General features: G+C 47.0%; 1 protein-coding gene across 1 annotated transcript in view; it reads right to left on the bottom strand.

Annotated features, from left to right (window-relative positions):
- Positions 1-22,991, bottom strand: part of LOC147693323 (vomeronasal type-2 receptor 26-like) — a 114,036-nt gene that overhangs the window by 14,459 nt on the left and 76,586 nt on the right. The window contains exon 4 of the mRNA XM_086935929.1: positions 12,020-12,143. Coding sequence (XP_086792055.1) covers positions 12,020-12,143 — 124 coding nt within the window. The remainder of the gene's footprint in view (positions 1-12,019; positions 12,144-22,991) is intronic.

The following is a 22,991-nucleotide window of genomic DNA, read 5'->3' as shown; positions in this document are numbered from 1 at the left end:
GGTCATTTACGATCTGTGTGTGAAAAGCTAAGGAATAGCGGTTTAACCTTGAAAGCCAGCAAGTGCAAGTTATTTCAATCTTCAGTTGAATATTTGGGACACACATTATCAGGTGATGGTGTAGTGCCGAAAAGATCGAATGTAGATGGTATTAGTAATGCTCCACCGCCAACAAATAAAGACCAGTTATTATCCTTTGCAGGAATGTGTGAATACTACAGTAAATTTGTAAATAATTTTGCCACCAAAATGGAGCCTCTGAGGAAGCTTTTGAGACATGGTAATTCGTTTGTTTGGGAAGGGGAACAACAGGTAGCTTTTGAACGCATCAAGTCTGATATTTTGCATGCTCCAACACTTAGACCTTTCTGTTTGAATAAGTTGTGTGTCATCACGGTGGATGCCAGTATGTATGGTCTTGGGTCTGTTTTGTCTCAAAGGTCTGGCAAAGATGAGTGGAATGTGTGTTTTGCGTCCCGTACCCTCAATGATACGGAACGTAGATATGCGGTCATTGAAAAAGAGCTTTTAGCTTGTGTTTGGGCTATTGAGCACTTTAGAAATTTCATTTGGGGAAATAAATTTGTTCTGAGAACTGATCACAAACCATTGGTTAACATTCTGTCCCCAGGTGGAGGTTGGAATGCCACAGCTCGCATTTCCAGACTTACTTCACGACTCCAAGAATATTCTTTCACTCCGGAGTATGTCCCTGGAAAAAGAAATGTGGTGGCAGACTTCATGTCTCGTCATCCATCTCCAGTCTCTGTGTGCAAGAGTTTGAATGACACTGATGTGGTCACTTGTTTGCAGGATGTCCTCTCTACCTCTTTCAATGAGATTTCTGAAGACTTATGGAAAACTGCTGATGAACAAGATCTCACTTTACAAAATATTAAAAAATTCATTCTAGAAGTTTGGCCTGATAAAAAATTGTTAAAAGAAAATGTTATGCCATTTTTTAATATTTCAACTGAGCTTGAGTTGGAGAATGATTTAGTTTTTAAATCTGGTAAATGTGTTCCACCTTTTGATATACAAAATTTGATTCTAGATCTTGCACATAAATCACATCCAGGTATGTCGGCCATGAAAAGATTGATTAGGAATTATTTCTGGTGGCCATCGTTGGATCGTTTGTCTGAACACAAGGTCAGAGAGTGTTCTGTTTGTGTAGGAAACGACAAAATGTTGAAAGTTAATGTTCCCCCATTGAAGACGACCCCTTGGCCCACTTTGCCTTGGAAAAAACTTGCCTTTGACATTTCTGGTCCTTTTATGTGTCTTCCCTCTGATTCCCGCTATGCACTTGTGCTTATGGATTACCACTCAAAATGGCCAGAAGTTAAATTTGTTTCTTCTACTTCCACCAATGTTGTGATAGAATTTTTTAAGGAAGTTTTTTCTAGAGAGGGCTGTCCGTCCACTTTGGTCACGGATAATGGCGTGCAACTTACCTCACTAGAAATGGAGACTTTTCTCAAATTACATTCCATCAAGCACAACACTGTTTCTTTTTATGAACCACATGAAAATGGTTTGGTGGAGCGTTTTAATAGAGTTTTGAAGGGTTTCATATCTGAAGTCTGTAAGTCTGGGTCAGATTGGAAAACCTCCTTAAGAGAAAAGTTGTGGTGTTACAGAATTACTCCTCATTCAACCACTGAAGTCAGTCCTTTTCGTTTGCTTAAAGGACGTGATCCTGCTTCTACCATTTGTCCTTGGTGGTTCAGGGATAAATGTCTCAACAAGTCTTTTTCACAAGAGTTGGTTGAACAAGCATCTCAGAAAGTTGAGAATAAACAATCAAAAAGTAAATTGTGGTATGACAAAAAGTGGAACGTTAAATCTCCTGATTTTTCTGTGGGAGATGTGGTGAGGATCAAGAGACCTGGTATTCTTTCAAAATGTTCTGATAAGTTTAGTAAGCCAATGAAACTTGTAAAAGTTTTTAGAAATAGTGTCATTACCCAGGATGGCAGGTTATGGAATTTTAAGCGGGTTGCAAAGTGTCCCACTGTGCAGCAAACTTCCATTTCCGCTGTTCCCAAGCCTACCAGCAGTTCCATTGCTTCAAGGGTTAAGTTATCTAACCGCCCCAGATCGTTCCCTGTGAAATTTCATGATTATGTTTCTTAACCTTTTTTCTTTCCTTTTTATAAAAGGGAGATGTGTTACATTTTCACCTCATTGCATTTTCCTGTACCTTTAAATCCTGCATGTTTTTCTTTAAGTGTTCTTAGAACACTACTGTGTTCTTGCCTACAGGTCAGTTGCACTGTTCCTGTGGACCAAGAGACTACTGTTTATGTTGCTGTGCTGCTTAATAAATCAACCTGCTTCCCCACCAGTTCCTGTGGATTATTTAACAAGGGCTTTATTTTTAAGTAAGCTCTTCGCCTTCTAGTAGTTTGTTTAACATGAGCAAACTCGTTGGGATCCGTCCTGACTCCTTTAGGAAACGCTGAGAGTTCTAGGGCGTTTCTTCCACCCAGGTGCCGGTAGTTCTCCAGACCGGAAATGAAGAGGGGTCGTCGGTGCCAAGGTCCTCAACTCCAAACATGAAACGGAAGAAAATAAACAACAGGGAATCAGGCTGACGTCCTCACAGGACTAAAAGGGACCAGGGGTGAGGGACACCAAGTGAAGGAGTGCAAAATAAACGTAAGCGCTAGTGCCTAGCAGTGCTCGTGAAGGAAGAGGGACAAAGAGGCTACGTTTTAGCAGTATTCACTCGTTTACTGTGTTACTACGATTCACCCAGCCCGCCACTTTGCCCCGTACCTTAGCAAGCCACACTCCTCCCGCGGGAGTGTGGCGGGGCGATTCGCAGGACCGTTGGCCACCTGGCTTGTTGTCCACTGCTGGGCTCGTCACGGCTTCTTCTCTGCAGGGCTCCGGTTCCGTACTTCGTCACCAACCTCGTCCGTCTTCTCCTGGAAGAACGTTGTCCGTTGCTTCTACGATTCCGCCTTCTTTTGAGCGAGTGACGTCGCAGGTGGGTGGAGCTTCACTGGAAGAGTTAAAGGGACCGTAGTCGATTCCAGTCTCGTGCCCCCAGGTGGCCTCTGCGCCTGCGTTAGTCCACTCGTCGAACCAGGCCGAGTCCGGCTGTTTGTCAGAAACAGAAAGGGGAACAGCTGACCACCAGTCTTTTGGGTTATCGGGACTGAATGTTCCGGACACGAGTCCCACCCCGTCACACTCCTCCCCCCCTGGATTCTCCCGATCGGGGAAAGGAAAGACCCTTGAAAGAAAGTCAGCATTTCCATTTGCCGTGCCTTTTTTATGTTGCCCAGAAAAGGAATAAGGTTGCAGAGAAAGAAACCAGCGGAGTACTCTTGCATTCACAGTTCTGTTTTGGTACATCCATTTTAAGGGAGCGGGATCTGTCTGAAGAAGGAAGGGCTTCCCTTCCAAATAGTAGTGCAGTTTGTCAATAGCCCACTTGATAGCCGAGCACTCTCTTTCTACAGTAGAATATCTGCACTCCCTGGGGAACAACTTACGGCTGATAAATAGTATGGGATGTTCTATTCCATCGTCCCCCACCTGGGAAAGCACAGCCCCTATTACTATGTCGGATGCATCAGTGGCCAGTACAAAGGTTTTCTTGAAATCAGGTGATTCAAGGACTGGAGCATTTGTAATGATGGTTTTTAAGGTCTCAAAAGCGTCTCTGGCTTCTTTTGAGGGAGTCTGTATTTCCCGCAGACGGGTCTCTTTACGCAAGAGATCAGTCAGAGGAGCTGCGATCTCTGCAAATTTGGGAACAAACCGTCTGTAATAGCCGATTAAGCCTAAGAAGGCTCGCAAGTCTCTCTTGTTGGTGGGAAAGGAGGTGTTCTGGATAGCTTTAACTTTCTCTACTTGTGGTGCAATAGTGCCTTTCCCCAGTACATATCCGAGATACTTGACGGTATTGAAGGCGACTCGAGACTTCTTGGCATTTACATGTAAACCAGCTTGTTGTAAGGCAGTCAGGATGGTATGTAGGTGCTGTAGATGGTCCTCCCAGGTTTTGCTGTATATGACAATGTCGTCCAAGTAGGCCGAACTGAATGATGTATAGGGACTCAGCACTTGATTCATAAGACGCTGGAAAGTAGTAGGTGCGCCGTGTAGGCCGAATGGAAGAACGGTGAACTCGTACCATACTTCATCTGTGATGAAGGCTGTCTTTCTTTTGTCTTCCTCACGGAGAGGCACCTGCCAATACCCTTTGGTCAGATCAAGGGTGGTGATAAACACGGCGTCCCCAAGTTTTTCCACTAGCTCGTCGACCCTAGGAATAGGGTAGGCATCGAAAGTGGAGATGGCATTCAGGGCCCTGAAATCCATGCCGAATCTCTTTGAACCATCCGGTTTCGGGACCATAACGCTTGGAGAAGCCCAATTACTTTTAGAAGGCCTTATGACACCAAGTTTCAACATATCGAGTACCTATTTTCTGACATCTTCCCGTCTAGAAGGGGGGATCCTATAAGGTCTTTGCTTCACGATTTTCCCAGCGGGAGTTTCTATGCAATGCTCTACAAGTGTCGTTTTGCCCGGTAGATCAGAGAAGATTGTGGACAAGGGATGTAATATACTTTGCAGGTCTTTTTTCATCTTTTCAGGCAGTTCTTCATTTATGACCAGTTGGTCTAGGGTTGATGTTTTGTCTGACAGGGTAGGGAGTGCCAGATTGTTGCTCTTTGGAATTGGACCGATCCATTTCTTCAACAGATTGATATGGTAGGTCTGGGTCTTGTTAGCCGACAGACGGAGCCTGTAAGTGGTGTCTCCAATAGTCTCAAGTACTTCATAGGGTCCTACCCACTCGTATTTGTGTGTGACAGATGGCAAAAGAAGCAGGGCCCAATCTCCTACCTTCAGGGTTCTTAGTTTCGTCCCCTTGTCGTAATGCATTTTCTGTTTATGCATTCGTTATTCAAGGTTTGTGTGAGCGAGGTCTCTTAGTTTTCCTAGCTTGGAACGTAGCTGTAGCGTATAGTCTAACAGAGACTTCTGTTCCTGGGCTTCTTGTGACTCCCAAGTATCTTTCGTGATTTCTAGGAGTGACCTTGGGACTTGTCCATAAAGCAATTCAAATGATGAACAGCCTAGACTGCTTTGCATCTGTGCCCTTAGCACATATAAAGCTATAGGCAGCAGGCGATCCCATCCCTGGCCTTCGGAGGACATTATTTTCTTTAATGTGGTTTTCAGTGTTTGATTATACCTTTCGACGAGCCCGTCGGTTTGGGGGTGATAGACTGAAGTCTTTAGGTGATGGATATTCAGTGACTTGCATACTTCTTTCATCATACGGGAAGTGAAGGGGGTCCCCTGATCGGTTAGGACCTCTTTAGGGAAACCAACTCTGGAAAACAATTCCACAAACTTCTCGGCCACATTGGCTGTAGTGGGTGCTCTTAGGGGAAAGGCTTCAATAAACCTTGTGGCATAATCCACAATAACTAGAGCATATTGGTGCCCCCTAGCTGTCTTGGGCAAAGGTCCTATTAAATCCATTCCTACCCATTCGAATGGAGTGCCGACAATCGGCATTGGTTGTAAGGGTGCAGCAGGTGGTCTGTGAGTATTTTTTCGTTGACAGATTTCACACTTCCTACAGTAGTCTTGCACGTCTTTGTACACCCCAGGCCAATAGAAATGACATAGAATGCTATCTGTCGTTTTCTCTTTGCCAGCATGACCGGCCGTTAGGTGAGCATGGGCAAAGAACAAAACCTGTTCACGGAAAGCTAACGGAACTAGCAATTGAGGACTCTTTCCCATATCGGCTTCTCTATATAGGAGGTCGTTACGTATAACGAACCTAGGAAAGGAAGGAGCAGAGGAATCTTGGGCAGCATGTGCGTTTTCCCATGCATTAAAAAGAGTTCTGTCCTCCGCTTGTGCAAAACGAAAACTGTGATCCACCACCCATGGATCAGGAGTAATGTATGCTGCTTTAGAAGCATCGTTAGTCAGGAGGCGATCAAAGACAGTCTCTCTAAACAGAGCAAGAAAGTCGGGATTGTCTACCCCCAGAATCATTTTTTCAGGAAGGGAATCCACCACGCCTACCCTCACTACATCTGGCGTTTTGCCTACGAGTTGCACAGTAATCACAGCTATAGGATAGGGCTTAACATCCCCATGGACACATCTTACATGCACTAGAGAGTCAGGGAGGTATTGACTAGGTAGAACTAGATGTTTTTGGACCACTGACTGTCTACAGCCTGAATCAAGTAGGGCTTTCACGGTTTGTTCATTTATCTTTATACTCACATGAAAGGAAGTTCTTGTTTCTGCAGAGTAGAGGATGGTTTTCGGGAGATAGCCTACTTCCATTGGTTCTTCTGGAGGGTGTTTTCGTGGACACAGGCGAGCAATGTGGCCCCATTCACCACACTCAAAGCACTGGGGACCACGGGTCATGGGCGATTCCATTCGAAAAGGTCTGGGTTTCACTGGTTCGGGTATCAGTTTCTGCTTTTTGTCTGGTTTTTCCGAGGGTTGATTTTTTTGATACTTCTCCGGTTCCCATACAGTACCTCTGGGTTGTGCTCTTGCATAATTGGCTGCCATCTCAATGGCTTGTTCCACAGTAAGACTTGAGTGCTGTCTCAACCATCTTTGTGTCCCATATGGAAGGGCATCCATAAATTGTTCAAGATATATTTTGACCAGGATGTCTTCCTTAGTACTATTTTCAGGTTTCAACCATCTATACGCCTCAGAGTCTAACCCCAAGTGGTCTAAGATCACATTTTTGATCAGGGGATATGGAGCATTGCCTACAGGGTTGGCCACCTGGTACGCAAACTGGGCCTCACCTGTTAGCAAGGGGGCAAGAAAAAACGGCCAATTCTCTTCCGGCCATCCAAGTGCTCTGGCGGCGCTTTCAAAGTTCATGAGAAAAGCGTCAGGATCTTCCCCGTGGACATACTTTTGTAGGGCTATTCCTGACGGGTTGGGTATATGCACTCTGTTTTCCACTGCCACTGTACCTGTGGGCGTTGCAATGTTTTTCTGAAGGCTGTCCAACTGGGCAGATATAGTGTTTCTAAACATGTCTCGGTCTGCTTGAGCGTATGTTCTTTGCTGTTCTACCGCCCATTCCAATTTCTCCTGTCCCTTCACTAGATGTTGGATGAGGGCGTCCATCTCGGAGTTGCAGACGGACTGTGATGTTGATCCCACTTCTGACACCAGTTGTACGGGATTGGGAGCGGGAGAGGTGGAAGGGACCGACTCTGACACGTTGAATAAAGTTTTCAAAGAGGGCTTTATTTTTAAGTAAGCTCTTCGCCTTCTAGTAGTTTGTTTAACATGAGCAAACCCGTTGGGATCCGTCCTGACTCCTTTAGGAAACGCTGAGAGTTCTAGGGCGTTTCTTCCACGCAGGTGCCGGTAGTTCTCCAGACCGGAAATGAAGAGGGGACGTCGGGGCCAAGGTCCTCAACTCCAAACATGAAACGGAAGAAAATAAACAACAGGGAATCAGGCTGACGTCCTCACAGGACTAAAAGGGACCAGGGGTGAGGGACACCGAGTGAAGGAGTGCAAAATAAACGTAAGCGCTAGTGCCTAGCAGTGCTCGTGAAGGGAGAGGGACAAAGAGGCTACGTTTTAGCAGTATTCACTCGTTTACTGTGTTACTACGATTCACCCAGCCCGCCACTTTGCCCCGTACCTTAGCAAGCCACACTCCTCCCGCGGGAGTGTGGCGGGGCGATTCGCAGGACCGTTGGCCTCCTGGCTTGTTGTCCACTGCTGGGCTCGTCACAGCTTCTTCTCTGCAGGGCTCCGGTTCCGTACTTCGTCTCCAGCCTCGTCCGTCTTCTCCTGGAAGAACGTTGTCCGTTGCTTCTACGATTCAGCCTTCTTTTGAGCGTGCGACGTCGCAGGTGGGTGAAGCTTCGCTGGAAGAGTTAGGGACCGTAGTCGATTCCAGTCTCGTGCCCCCAGGTGGCCTCTGCGCCTGCGTTAGTCCACTCGTCGAACCAGGCTGAGTCCGGCTGTTTGTCAGAAACAGAAAGGGGAACAGCTGACCACCAGTCTTTTAGGTTATCGGGACTGAATGTTCCGGACACGAGTCCCACCCCGTCACATCATTAAATGAGGTAAACTCACATCCACCTAGGGTAGCCGGAAAACAAATGTCTAACTTGCTATATGCAGACGAAGTGGTGTTGCTGAGCCACACAAAAGTGGGTCTGCCACGACTGATCGATCGTACAGTTAAATATGCGAAGGATAACCAAATGACAATAAACGAGACTAAAACAAAAATAATGGTTGTGACAGGAAGAAAAAGACAAAAGATGAAATGGTTGCTGGGACAAACACAACTAGAGCAAGTGGAGAGTTATCGATATCTGGGTGTCCTTTTCAATGAGACCGGAAGTTTTGTACCACAAAGGGAAGATATTGTAAGGAAGGCGAACAGCTTGATTGCGGCATTTAGAACCCTGCAAAAGAATCTATCTGCACTGTCATACGGGCCACTATTAAAAATCATAGCTGCCAACATATTACCATCCTTAACATACGGTGCTGAAGTGTTAAACTGGAAGGATGCTGTACTTATCAACAATGCTGTGGCAAAAACCTATAAAATATTATTCACCCTACCATGTAATGCCTCACAAGCGCAAATAAGGATGGAATTTGGTATGAACAATCAGCTATATGTCCGGCAAGGCCAAATATTAAAAGTTTGGAATAGAGTAAAGAATGATCAGGGCAATCAATTGTCTATAGCTTTGTGGAGAGAGGTTAAAGATAACCAGAAACTGCTAGCGTGGAAATACCTAAACAATGCAAAAGAAGAATTTGGAATATCAGCAATCTGGGAAAACACAATAAAGCAGGAAAGCTTTAAAAATAATTAATAAGCTGGTTAATCACCTATCGCTGCTAAAAGACAAAGCTCTATTAGTAAAACGTAAGCACTCATGGCCAATCATAAACAGCTACAAAAGAAAACAAATCCAAGCTTACCTTCATACTACATGGTCAGTCCCAAGCAAGCGAACATTTATAGAAGCACGCTTTGGTCTATGGCCAGGTTTGTGTCATCTTCCACCCTGGAAGTCAAACGAGGGCCATACGTTATGTAGACTGTGCAAGGGGGGAAAAGAAGACATTGTGCACTTGGTATGTCTGTGCCCTGCCATAGACTCAGAAAGGAGGCTAATCCTCAGGAGGTTGTTTAATGCACAAGAAATAAGAACCTGTAGACAAGCAATAATGGCGTGCTTATGCCCGAATGACCTACCAATGAATGTTGCTTTTGTAAAATTTTTAAATGTGATTGCCAAACGTCTTAAGGAAAATTTGATCTAGTTACATTTATTTCTTGTTATTTTTTTTTTAATGACATTTACCATTTGCACGATGTTTTAAATGCGTATTGATGCTGATATTTTCTCTAAGGTCACATTTTTGTAAGATTTTAATTAATCAAACAAATAAATTTAAACTTGAAACTTGAAACTTGAGCCCCTGACCGTAGAAAAGGTGCTTAAAGTTATGAGCAAAGTAAAATCAGGCTCCCCATCGAACCCTTGCCCCCATTTTATCTTCTCAAAAATGGCCCTCCCGGTCGGCCCTCTGATTACTCAGCTTTCCAACAAATCCCTAAGAACCGCAATTTTCCCAGATTTATGGCAACACGCATCAGTGATTCCCCTCCTGAAAAAGGCTGGGACGGACGTCCTTAACCCCGAAAATTACCACCCTGTCTCCCAGCTCCCATACCTTTCCAAGGTCCTAGAAAAACGAGTAAATGGCCAGCTGACTAGGAACCTGGAAACGAATCACCTTCTGGACCCGTCTCAGAAGGGTTCAGAGCTAACAACAGCATGGAGGCAACGCTGCTGGCAGTTTCGGACAGTGTCAGAGCATGCACCGACCGAGGTGGGGCGATGGCTCTGATACTGTTGGACCTGTCGGCAGCGTTTGATACGGTCTTCCATACCTGCCTACTCAACATCCTGTATGAAAAAGGTGTTCATTCCACTGCCCTAGGCTGGCTACACTCATTCTTGAGCGACCGCACCCAAGCAGTTCACATGGGTCAATTTCACTCTAAACCCAGCCCCATTAGTTGCGGTGTCCCCCAAGGAGCCTCATTAAGCCCCACCCTTTTCAATGTCTATCTATCATCCTTAGCAAAAATTGGCAGGAAGTGGGGTATTGGCTTCTGCTCCTATGCGGATGACACGCAACTATGGTGGCTTTGGATGAGAAGCCAGACATCATCAAATCCAAATTGCATAATTGTCTCTCTGAAATGGCCCAGTGGATGCACACACATTGCCTGAAATTGAACGTTGGCAAATCCGAAATGTTATTGTTTGGCGGCGCCAAACGTGTATGGGATGCTACCTGGTGGCCGCCCACCTTAGGCACAGCCCCTACCCCGAAACGCATGCCAAAAACCTGGGCATCATTATGGACGACGCCCTCTCCATGAAGGATCATATACGATCTCTTTGTGGCAGGGACTTCGCCATCCTGAAACTCCTCGCCAGATTGTTGCCATGGATACCGCTGTACTACAGACGCTCGGTAACACAAGCTCTGCTGGTCAGCCTCATGGACTACGGCAACGACCTGTTCGTAGGCATGAATGAGCATTTATTCACACGCCTACAAGTATTGCAGAATGCTGCGGCAAAACCTGTCTGCAATAAAGGAAAGTTCGAATCTGCCTCTGGCTGTCTGAAGGAACTGCACTGGTTGCCGAGGCGTCAGAGAGCAGTTTTCAAGTTGTTGACCCATGCTCACAAAGCTCTCTATAAAACAGGTCCAACAAAACTTCAGGGGAGGATCGAATTCTATATCCCCACCAGAAATCTTCGGTCACTCCAATCAGCTCTTGCCAGAACAAGACGCATAAACAAAGTTAGGTCGGGGGCTGCTCTTTCTCCTACCTGGCAGCCAGGAAATGGAATGAGTTTCCCCAGGACCTTAGATACACTGCCAACTACCTTCATTTCCGGAAAAAAACTAAAAACACATTTATTCTCTAATCCATAATGCATCAGTCTTTAGCATTAGTTCTGCAGATTTATCAACCTGGTATTAGCGCCATGATATCCTTAGGGATGAGTGTTGCGCTCTACAAATAACAAATAACAAATAACAATTATGTGTTTTTCCCCCTTGTCCAGGCTTCATTGATTGCCTCACTTTCACCCTCCAACAGTGCACCTCATCTCTCCATAGGCCCTCTCCAATAAATATCTCTTTTGTTTTATAGCACCTCTCATACTAGTGTAGGATGTTAGAGCAATATACATCACACACACATACAGAGACAATCAATCATATGTGTGTAAATCAGTGTATAGAAAATGTTACATAAGATACGTCATTCATAATGGTAGGCGGTTTTTAAGAGTACTTGGTCTGGAGAAGCACAAATTCAGGATTCAAAATGTAACACAGTGGTTAAGGTTGGCTTTCCTAATCAGAATGTATTTCTATCCAAACAAACCCTTTTTAGGAACATCAGGATAATGAAAGAATGGGAAAAAATCATAATTTCGAGCCTGTATCATTGCCTGTGCCTCTGATGCACAAACGTACAGCAGCAATGTAAAGCTTCTTGGCGCTCTGCTCCATGGCTGCTGCAGGCAGGTTTCTACTTGGGAAATCCTCATACTGAGAGACAGTACCGCAGCTGCCACAATCAATTTTCAATTTTCAGGTTTTATAAGCAGTACTAGACAAACAAGTTCCACAAATCCAGATATAAGAGAAGAATAACACTAACAGTAGAGACTGCCACTCTATATATGGCAAGAGACAAAGAAAATATAATAGATAATTGTGTAACAGGGACCGATATTGCCATATAGGGGTCCTGGTGACATCATAAACCAAGAGGGTGCATATATACTAGGAATGCAAAGTTATAAGGACTGGTAGTGTCCGGACTCCACTGCAGAGAGGCACTCTGCTTCCTATGTGGAGGTAAATGTTGAGAAGAAAACACCAACAGCAAACTTACCATTGCCATCACTGATCTCTCCTTGTGAGCAGGGGACACAGTCAAAGCAGCACAAAGGCTGACCCTCTCTGGCAGCTCTCCTGTACCCAGTAGGACAACTCTCACTGCAGACAGACAGAGGAACCTGCAGGTGGAGAATAGAGACAAATATAAACACCAAGAGAGATAGAGGGACAGTGTCAGTGAAAGAGACAGATAGATAGAGCGAGGAGAAGAGGTAGAGTAAATGTATGTGTGTGTGTGTGTGTTTCTGATCTAGAGAGAAAAAGAGAAGAAGCGAAAAGTGAGAGGGAAAAGGAGTCAGAGAATGCAAAAAAGAGCAATGAAAGGATGGGGGAGGTGAAAGAAGAAAGAGAAATAAGGTAAGAGTAGGAGCAAAGATGGAGTAAGTAAGGATTCCAATGAGAGAAAGATTGAGAGCGAGAGAGGAAGAAGAGAGTTGTGTGAGAATTCTAGGAGAGTGAAAGAAAAGAAAGAAGAACAGACAGTGAGTGAGTGATGAATCTACAATACATGTATAGACACAATAAAATAGAAAGAAATTCAAGAAATAAATCAAGTAAAGCAAAAAAAAGGAGATGTATCTGAAATTACCACAGATAAATAAATAAATCTACGATTTATAAAGCACGGCTAATCAACCCTGAGTGTCTCAAGGGGCTGAATTATAGGCACGTGGATGTAGCGCTGTCAAATGGGGAAGGGAACGCCTACGCCACAGAGTGAGGCCAAATCTCCACACTGTGAAGGATTCCACACAGACACTGACTGACAGCTACGGGCCGAAGACCACGAGCGGTCTCGCGCCCATTTATTTATACCTGTCAGGCGAGCCCGCCGTCAGGGTGTATGAATGCGTGCCTGCGTATGTACGTGTGTGCATGCATGCATGTGTGTAAACGGGGCCGGGTGGCTCCGTCATTACATCCCTCCAAGCTCATAGATCTTTAGTCCATCTCACAGGGTTGTTTGTCCAGGACCCAATGTCCAGGCGAAGTCTTTCAGTCGTTGGCTGGGAGTTGGATTGGGCTGGAGGTTATATCTCTGATTCCGCTGGATCTCGTTGCCTCCTCCCTCTCCAGCACACTCCTCCAAACTACCAGCTGCGCCTGTTGCACCTTCGCTGCTCACGTTCGTCTCCAATCCCGATCTTGCTGGGGAGGTGACCTCCCTTGGTTGGCTTGGCAGTGTCTCGCTTGGGGCCTGTTCTTCTATCTCGTAATCTACATCTGCAGACACGTGCCTATCAGTTTCTTGACTCCTTGTGACACGCTTAAACCAATATATGTTCCGCGTCACAGCTCTATTGTCTCTGGTTGCTGATACCATGGTGCCTTGTACGTTTACGACCTCCCACACCTCGGGTTCATATGCTCTGAGATATTTCCAGTTGCGGTATCGATTCTTCAAGATCACCTTGTCACCAACTACCAGAGACCTGGGTCTCGCCCTTCTTGACCAGCTTGCTCTTTCATTTGTCCGTTGCCTTCTTAGCTGAGTAGCATTTTTGTCCATTATTGGCGGATGCCAGGAGGGACCCGTCGGCACACTGTCTCTTGGAACCTTTTTAAACAGTACGTGCGCTGGTGCACATTTTGTGGTGCAATGGGGCGTCTGACGGTACGCACTCAGAAACTGCGACAAACACTCCTCTGCTACTTCTCCTCTCTCAACCCCGATCTGAAGGGCCTTGTTTAGTGTGCGCATGAACCTCTCAACCTCACCATTTGCCTGAGGCCATTGCGGCATGATCCTCCTGTGACGGATGCCCCGTGCTGCCAGGTAGGCCTGGAACTCCTTCCCTTGAAAAGGTGGACCGTTGTCCAACCTTATTTCAGTAGGCAGGCCCATCATGGCAAATGTTCGGTCTAGCACTGCCTTGACATGGACAAACGCAGTTGATGGCACTACTTCGACCACGGAAAAACGTGAGTGCGAGTCTATTATCACCACAGTGTGTCTCCCATCTGGGAAGGTTCCAAAATCAATGCTTAACTTTGTCCATGGTTCTGTGCATGGCTCCTCTGTGATGACCGGGTGTGGGGCAGGGTCTCGGCCTGTGATGTTGCACGAGTGACAGTTACGCACCGCTTCTTCAACTGCTGCGTCTATTCCGGGGAACCACACCTTGCTGCGCAGCCGCACTTTGGTCTTCGACACCCCCTGGTGGCCCTGATGCGCGAGTCGCACCACTTCTTTTCGCAGGCATGTGGGAATCACAATGGCGGTGCCACGCAGGACTATTCCGTGGGGTCCTTCGCTAAGTTCGCTCTGAGCCTGCCAGATCTGTTGACGAAAAACCTTTTCCTCTGCCGTGAGGGCTCTTGCTCCATCCAGGAAGTGCTTCCAGCTGCGATCTGCCAGCGTTGCCTTGGTTCAGCGGAGGTATTCGTCCTCCTCAGTGGCTTTCCCTATATCTTCAAGCGTGAGGGCCTCTGTCAAGCATCCTGCGTCAGCATTTTTATGAATGCTTCCACCACTTCTGTGTCTTCATGATCCGTCACGGGGGACGTGACCTTTGGGTGTCAAGACAGAAAGTCCGCAGGGTTGTCTGCTCCCGGCCGGAAGATGACTTCGAAGCGAGACGTTTGCAATTGAACGGCCCACCGTTCTATCCTCGGGGGGGGGGAGCCTGTTCCCGCAAATAGAGGCACTAATGGCCTGTGGTCCGTGACGACCCTGAACTCGTGGCCATACAGGTACAGGTGGAAATGGTGGCAGGCCCATTTAATCGCTAAGGCTTCACGCTCAATCTGTGCGTAGCGCATCTCGGTCACTGTGAGGGCACGACTGGCATAGGCTGTGGGAACCCATACGTGGGCCTCTGTCTCTTGCATAAGCACTGCGCTGAGCCCGACCGGACTTGTGTCCACTACCACTTCCGTGCGGCGATGTGGGCGAAAGTAGGCCATGACTTTATCATCAATCAGGGCTTCCTTGATTGCTGAGAACGCACCGTCCTCTTTTGCTGACCCTATCCAAGGTTGTCCAGTTTTGGTTAGAGCGTGCAAAGGTTCAGCGAGGGAGGCTAGGTTGGGGATAAAATGACTGCAATACGTTGCCATCCAAAGGAAACTTCTGACTTCTGTGCTCGACGTGGGTCGAGGTGCCGATCGAATGGCCTCTGCTTTCTTCGGGTCGACGCGCAGTCCATCTCGAGAAAACATATCCAAAGAAATCCACCGACACCTGGTAAAAGGAGCATTTGGCTTTGTGCAGGGTAAGGCCGTGGTCCGCTAGGCACTGGAGGGTGCCCTAAGGTAATTCAGAACGCTGCTGCCCGGCTTCTCACAAACACCCCGGCCAGAACTTCGGCCAAACCAGCTCTGAAACTCCTGCACTGGCTCCCAATAAGAGAAAGAATGAAATTCAAAGCCCTCTGTCTGGCGCATAAACTTCTTCAGGACAAGGGTCCCCCCATCCTCAAAAACCTAATCACGCCCTACAAAGCCACAAGGCCTCTCCGTTTGGATCACGAACACCTCATCACAGTCCACAGAGTAAAAAAGGCACGCACAGGAGGTCGGAGATTCTCGGTAAACACGGCTAAAATGTGGAACGCCCTAACTCTCAAACTCAGGAGTGAATCCAGTCATCTCCGCTTCAGAAAACTATTGAAAACGCACCTCTTCCTCTGATCCACTCCTTCTTTTCTCTCCCTGGTCACCCCACCAAATCTGCTGTCTTGGTTTTAGCGCTGGGATGCTTCCGGGTTACTATGCGCTCTATAAAACCCCCCCCAAAAAAAGGTGTGCATGGTGTTCCTCAAGTGTGTTGGACTAGACGAGGATGTCATCACTTAAGTTGATGACGCCGGCAAGCCCAGAAAGAGTTTCTTTGATCGTGTTCTGGAACACCTCAGCAGCAGAGGAGACACCAAAACTCAGCCGTTTGTAACGCCGTAGGCCGACGTTCATTTAAAAGGTTGTTATATTGCGGCTGTCTGGGTGGAGCTTCAATTGGTGGTACCCCGCATTAAGGTCTAACTTGGAGAACCACCGGGCCCCGTTTAAGTCCGCAACAATGTCGTCCATCGTGGGGGTGAGGTGTCTCTCTCTCTTGACGGCCTTGTTTGGGAGGAGCATGTCCACACATAAACGAATTGCACCGGGCTGTTTTGGCTTTGGGGAGACCACGAGGGGTGACACCCAGGGTGTCCGGCCAGAGACTTTCTCGATGACGCCGAGTTCCTCAAGTTTCCGTAGTTCCTCTTCCACCTGCGGCCGCAGGTGGAACGGTACCCTTCTGTGCCTCAGCGCCGTCGGTCGCACTGTCCGATCAATGTGTTATTTGAATAACTTGCCCTTGAGTCGACCCAGACTCCGAAAGAGGGTGGGAAAGTCCTTAAGCATCATGTCGGCGTGCAGCTCGTGCACCTGGTTAGCGAAGAACACCAGTTGAAGGGCTTCGGCTGTATGGCAGCTAAGCAGCGTGCCACGTTTTCCACCGGTGACGTGGAACTTCGTCTTCACTTCAAGCCCGTTGATGGACACAACTACATCAATTACACCTCTAAGGGGTAGTGGTTCTTCACTGTCGTAGGTGTAGATTTTTGCGTTAGATGGAGAGAGACGGGTGAGGGGTGAGACAATCATATTGGATGCTGTCCATAACGTTCTCTGAGGCCCCAGTATCTATCAGAGCGTGTACCGGGGATCCTGCGATCCGCACATCGCACATCGGTGGCGGCCGTCTTCGGGCACCATCGCTGCCGACAAAGGATACAAAGTACACCTCATCATCTTCATCATCCCGGCTGAACGCCGCGCGGGAAGAGTCGCTGCAAGGACCGGGGTCTTCAAGCGTCAACTGATGCACCCCTCGTATAGGGCCTCTCACGCCTGCATTGGACGGTCGACGATTGTGGCCACTCCGGCACACCTTCGCGAAATGGTTCTGTTTTCCGCAGTTGGAACACGTCTTGCTCTTCGCGAAGCATCTCCCACTGGGGGGGTGGTCCATCCCACAGTTCCCACAGGATGACTGAGGGCTCACCCTTGCAGGTCCTCTAACCGATTGCTGTTGCCGGTGAATTACATCGAGGTGTTCCTCCTTGATGGTTGGCGTGCGATTTGTGGGTCCCGATCGGTGAAGCGCTGCTTCCATCTCATCAGCACGGGCATTGGATAATTTGTGCGACCGGGCCAGCACAAGGAACGCATCGACCGTGATGCGTGGTTGTCTCAGGATGAGGCGCCGAAGCTGGACCGACCTGCACCCCTGTATAAGTTGAGCCCTAAGCTCTGCCCTCTGGTCCGGTAATTCACAAGCTGTCGCAAGCTTGCGTAGGCGCGCATAGTAGGAGTCAATGGACTCAGTTTCGCCTTGGCGCGCCTGGCGTAGTTTGAACCATTCATAGTCTGGGTTGACACGTGGGTCAAAGTAGCGATTTAGAGCAGTGACTGCCGCTGTGTAATCATTAGCTTCACCCCTGTCAGGTAGGGTCTCAAACAGCTTATATAGCTCATCACCTCCGTAGCACATTAGCAAGGATCGCTTTACTCTTCCGTCAGTTTCTCCTACGCCGACAAAGTAGTGATCCAGGCGACCAATCCACAACCGCCTCAGGCTGCCGCAGTCGAGGGATCAGAAAGTTTGCTGGAAGGCGGCAGAGGAGCAGCCACACCATGCCCAAGATGCGTCGGTGGTTTATGCGCTGGTGGGGTAGCTGCGGCGGACCCTTGTGCGCCAACGCCAACCGGCGGTACTGCAGCATTCTGGGGTGCAGCGATTTGTGGGGCCTGAGTGGCGGGGCCCGCGGTGCTGTCTGTGGCGGCAGTTTGACTCATGGTCCTGCGCTTGTTTGCGACTGTGGGCCGAATAACTGCACCACGCACGACGATTTACCTCCTACTAGCGCTGGATGACTGGACTGCTATCCTTTGAGTAACATTCAACGTTGCTCGGTGTCAGTTAACAGGGGCTGACAGGCTGCGCAAAGAGGTTGGTGCTTGATGAGCCGAACGACAGGCTGGGTTTTCGTGACCACGTAGAGTGCTTTAATCTTCCTTTGCTGACAGGCTGCGCAGGGAGGTTGGTGCGTGAGGAGCCAAATGATAGGCAGGGTTTCCTTTGTGTGAAGAGCTTATTATTATTATTATTATTTTTTATATTTATGTGCCACCCGTTTCTTCCCCTCCTGAGGTGTTGTGATGATGTGCCACCAAATTACGAGGTTTGTGGGGGGGTGGGGCTGGAAATGGGACGCATGTCCCTCACGTTTCAGGTAATTTCCTCCTCGTCCCTCCAGAAGGCTCAGGGCGGCCGTGCCGCCGAGTGCACTGTGCGCTGTTGCTTTACAGAGCCACACGCAGCAGCCGGCTTTAATTTGATGGCTCACTTTTGCACCACGCCGGGCGCGAGGACAGTGCGCTGGGGCAGGTCTGCGCCAGGCCTTGGGTTCAACAGCCGGTCAGCAGGTCTATTTGACAGGCACTTTCAAGATTGTGCCGCGATCGCCTCAGGCTCGAACAACGAGGCGTGAGCTTCGCAAGGGCTTGACCTTTGCCTGCGGGCGACCGCGATGACAAGGCCTGCGAAATCCCGCCCTCTATCGCCAGATGTAGTGCTGTCAAATGGGGAAGGGAACGCCTACGCCACAGAGTGGGGCCTAATCTCCACACTGCGAAGGATTCCACACGGACACTGACTGACAGCTACGGGCCGAAGACCACGAGCGGTCTCGCGCCCATTTATTTATACCTGTCAGGCGAGCCCGCCGTCAGGGTGTATGAATGTATGCCTGCGTATGTACGTGTGTGCATGCGTGCGTGTGTGTAAACGGGGCCAGGCGGCTCCGTCAGTACAGTGAAGATTAAGTGATTTGCCCCAATCACATGATGTTGATGCTGAGACTCAAACCTTGTTCCCACCGGCTCCAAAGTCGGCAGCTTGGGTCCTTACGCCAGATCCCCCCCACTGATGACGCCTCTAAGGGGCTTGCTTTGAACTTTTACTTCTGCTAAGATGTTGGCAATACTCTGTGCTTGATTAATATTTAAAAAAATAATTGCTGACTTCAAATACATTAACTGTTTGTCTGATTGTGATTTTCTTGTCAACAAAGTCCATATCGGTAGAAAGACTGTCAGTATTTTCCTGTAATATGAGAATGGTAGTGCATTAATCCTATCAAAAAATGTGAGGAGGTAGAGGTTAATGTTAGGTTCACCGTCCTTACTGAATACAGTTCCACAACATCCGGAATACAGGATTAAGAAACTTAACCATAGGAGGAACAGGGATTCCACTGAACATTTGTGAAAAACCCTCTTTGCAGAAAGAAAAAATCTTTTCTAGAGTCCCCTCACCCACCAGGTTTGCCCCTAGGTGGCATGCTTCCTCCTTGGTCTCCTCTCAATCCGCTGTGGATTGAGGCACGCTGGGAATTGCTAACTACATTAGGAGTAATTAGTTTTAAAAATAAATGTGGTGCAGTGATGTGAAGTCAGAAAAAATAGGTTAAAAATATATAGCTAGTGAGCTAATATTTTATTCCTGCTCCTATTTGGTATGTTTTAAAATCAGGTGTTAATACTAGGGAAAGGCCTAACTGTAATGAGTATGGTGTCCCTAGTATTGGGTCGACATGTTTCAAGCTGTCCCCTAAAAGCTCTGCTTCAGGGCCAGCCCCATGCGTATCCCTCCTAAAGAATCCTGTGAATCAGAAACGATGAAGTGCACACCAAATGTTTATACACCTAATACTTAATACATACGGTTAAACACTGACACGCTGTATCTGTAGAAAATATAGCAAAAGGAAAATTAAAAGTCGTCTGCCCACCAGTCAAGCTGGCAGGCCCTTAATACATGCAGCGTCTTATCTCAATCAATGTGCTCCTCTATGGTGGGTGTACTATCAGCTACTTTGTGCAATTATCCGTCGTGGAAGAATTCTATCACACACGATGTCTTGTGAAGATAAGTGGTTATGTACAAATTAAAAAAACTCGTGAAGAGAGACACCACATGACATACAACATATAAGAAGCATGTTTTAGTTGTGGCTGCACCCCCGCCCAGCGCCTTGAGACCCTAATGGTTGAGCAGTGCGCTTTACAAACTCCTGATTGATTGATTGATTGATTGAGTTGATGTTTGAAGATAATCTTATCAGATGTTCTTTGGACTAATAATAAAACAATGGTGGAATTAATGAACATTTTGGACTTCCACATTTATTTCTGTCTCGAGAAGAGAGAAAACTAACTGTGGTCTTGAATTGGGCCCATTTTGGAATATTACATTCAAGCCGCTATTACATGGATGACTGAATGGCATATTAGTTTATTGAAGAGACGCTGGAAAGAAGGTTCTAATACGTTTATTGTTTGGAACACATTCGTTTTCTAATCTGCAATTAGCACCATTTGGTAGTAAGGTGGCCGGACCTACACAGCACCTTGAGCTGAATGAGGTTTATTCACACAGTATTGATTGGAGATTACATATAGTATTCCTTTTGATGTGCAGTATTTTCCTGTTGGGAAACCACTAATAGCATTTTGTGAAGAGATTATAATCTCTGAGGGGATCATCTATAGCCATTTTGGAGCAGCAAAAGTGAGTTTATTCTGTGAGGAAGATGGCCAAGGGTGCTCTCTGGAACAGTTCACATATCATTGGTCTTGGTGTCAGGCTGGAACAGTGCAGGCCATTTGAATATAGAACTGCATTGATGTTGGGTAGAGTGGACAAACATTGATTCATCGTATTAAAAATAAGTTCAGTGTATGTGCAAGGTACAAATGGTGGAGGAGAGGGCTTTGTCAGGGGCAGACCTCTGGACAGATAAAGACAGATCTGGGTTCATTCATGGAAACATTGGGAAAGTCCAACATTGAGTTGTAAGACAATAGGTTTATGTTGGGATATTTGGTGACAGGAGTCCGAGGCTGGATATTTTGAGTGGGGGGAGTAAGGGACCAGGAGATGTTGGAGTTAATCGTGTTGGAGCTGGTGAGAGGCGCATCGCACACCTTGTGGCAGAACGCGCCATCTTCCTGCAAGGATTCAGGGGTCATGATATTACCTGGATCTGATTCAGGAGACTAATCTGGGTAGATCCAAAAGAGCTTTTAAAAGATGGAAAGCCCAAGTCCGGGGAATTCGGAGAAGAAAATGCAGTTGGAAAGATGATGCAGGAAGGAGTGGATTTGAATATGGAATAACTATTGGAATCAATGACACCATCAGGAGAGAGTGGTTGGGGTATTGGAGGCAAAAAAAATATGACGGAGACTTAGAAAATGAGGTGAGAGATTACATTCTACAATGTACAAACTGAACACATGTCAGAGAACGTGATGTGGAAACAGAGGGCAGAGTTAGAAGAAGGAAGGTTAGTAAAAGTGAGTTTCAGGTCAGGGAGGTAAGCAAAGAGAAGAACATTTTACACCCTTCATTAGAATGAAATACTGCAACCAACATATTTGCTGTTTTCAGATGTGTGTGGTGGAGCTAGTGAGTTGAAATAGAGAAAGTACAAGGCATGAGTGTAGTGAAGCCTTATGGAAGATAAGATGAAGGTGCTTCCACTAGGTGCTGGGAAGAGGTGTGTTACATAGAGTGATTAGGGCTATTTCAAAAACAGAAGCACAAGGGATTATTATTTTCCCAAAGAGGTGAGCAAGGCAGTGTGGGCAGCAGGGTCTAAGGCCAGGAGGAACACTGGAAAAAATATATCTGTCACATTGAAAGATTGGTTTACTTTGTTGTCTGCAGCTCATTACGTCATCGACTAGGGTGGGGCAGAGGGCTTCAAACCTGTCTCTCAAAGCCCAAACAGTGACAGGCACCTACACCTCTCTAGGTCCAAGCCTAACTTCAATGTAACAAAAGGCGGAGTATACTAGCCACGCCTCGAAATAAGGACACCCTTTATTTGATACTCTGTGTTTCTTGCAGCAGTGAACAGACAGCATTGACCGGGCTCTGATCTCAATGTTAAGCACACATCTAATATGTGCATGGGAGTGAGACGGTGTCAAATCGAACTGGAATGATAGGCGTTCAGTAAGGGATTGCTTCATTGGTGCACATTCTATAGATTTCCCTTGTGCCAAATATTTTGTGAACTGAAATTGTACCACAGGGAATCATTATTGGAAGAAAATAGCTTGATAAAGGAAATTCTTCGGTGTGAGCCAGCCTACTCTTCAATTTATCACCCATGATCCATAAATTACTCAATCATTTATGAGGTGGATCTATAGTGTACATTATTGACTGATTATTGCACATTTTTAGGTCAAGCATTCAAGACCTCTAGTATACTTCAGTATAATTTTTAGCGGCTTATAGATATCCCCTGCTTTTCATTTGTTTGCTTCGGTGTCCTTTAAAAATCCTTGCTTGCTAGTGGTCAGTCTTGCCTCTTTATCCCTCCTTTTCAGGTCTTTCCTAGTGTTGCAGCACCCATGCGGTGCCCGCTCTGCAAGACATATTGTGGATGAGGAGATTTCAGAAGGGGACTTGAAGCCCCACCCCTCATTTTCATTGGCTGGCGATTGAAACTGAGGCTTTTTGATTTCCACCCTATCCCCTTTTTGTCCAGCCCATCAGTACTAGATCGTCTGCTTTTAGGCTGTCGTGAAGCAATTTCTTATGTTTAGGATGCCTGTACTACTGGATCATATTTCTGACAGCTTGTTTTCGGTTTGGCACGGGGAGATTAATTGCTTTGCCCAGAATCACTGACGTGGATCGCACACCCTGGCTTGAACCGGGTTCCTTCGCTTTAAAATCGGCAGCTTTGGTTGTAAGGCCATAATCTCTTCCATGGTGTATCCTTCCTCCCATCTCCTCCCATTGTCTGTACCCGTTCCATTTATTCCCGACCGCCTCCTGTGGTCTGTGTTTTCCATGCTCACACTCCCCACCTGTTGTCCGAGTTCCCTTTGTTTCCGCCCCACTCTCTGCGCTTGAGATCCTGTTACGTTGTATTTGGTAATTCCAGACCCTTGAAACG

This window comes from Lissotriton vulgaris, chromosome 8 (genome assembly GCF_964263255.1).
Source record: "Lissotriton vulgaris chromosome 8, aLisVul1.2, whole genome shotgun sequence".
In the NCBI taxonomy this organism is placed as follows: Eukaryota; Metazoa; Chordata; class Amphibia; order Caudata; family Salamandridae; genus Lissotriton; species Lissotriton vulgaris.
The sequence above is the reverse complement of the archived record's forward strand: the minus strand, read 5'-3'. Positions and strand labels throughout refer to the sequence as shown.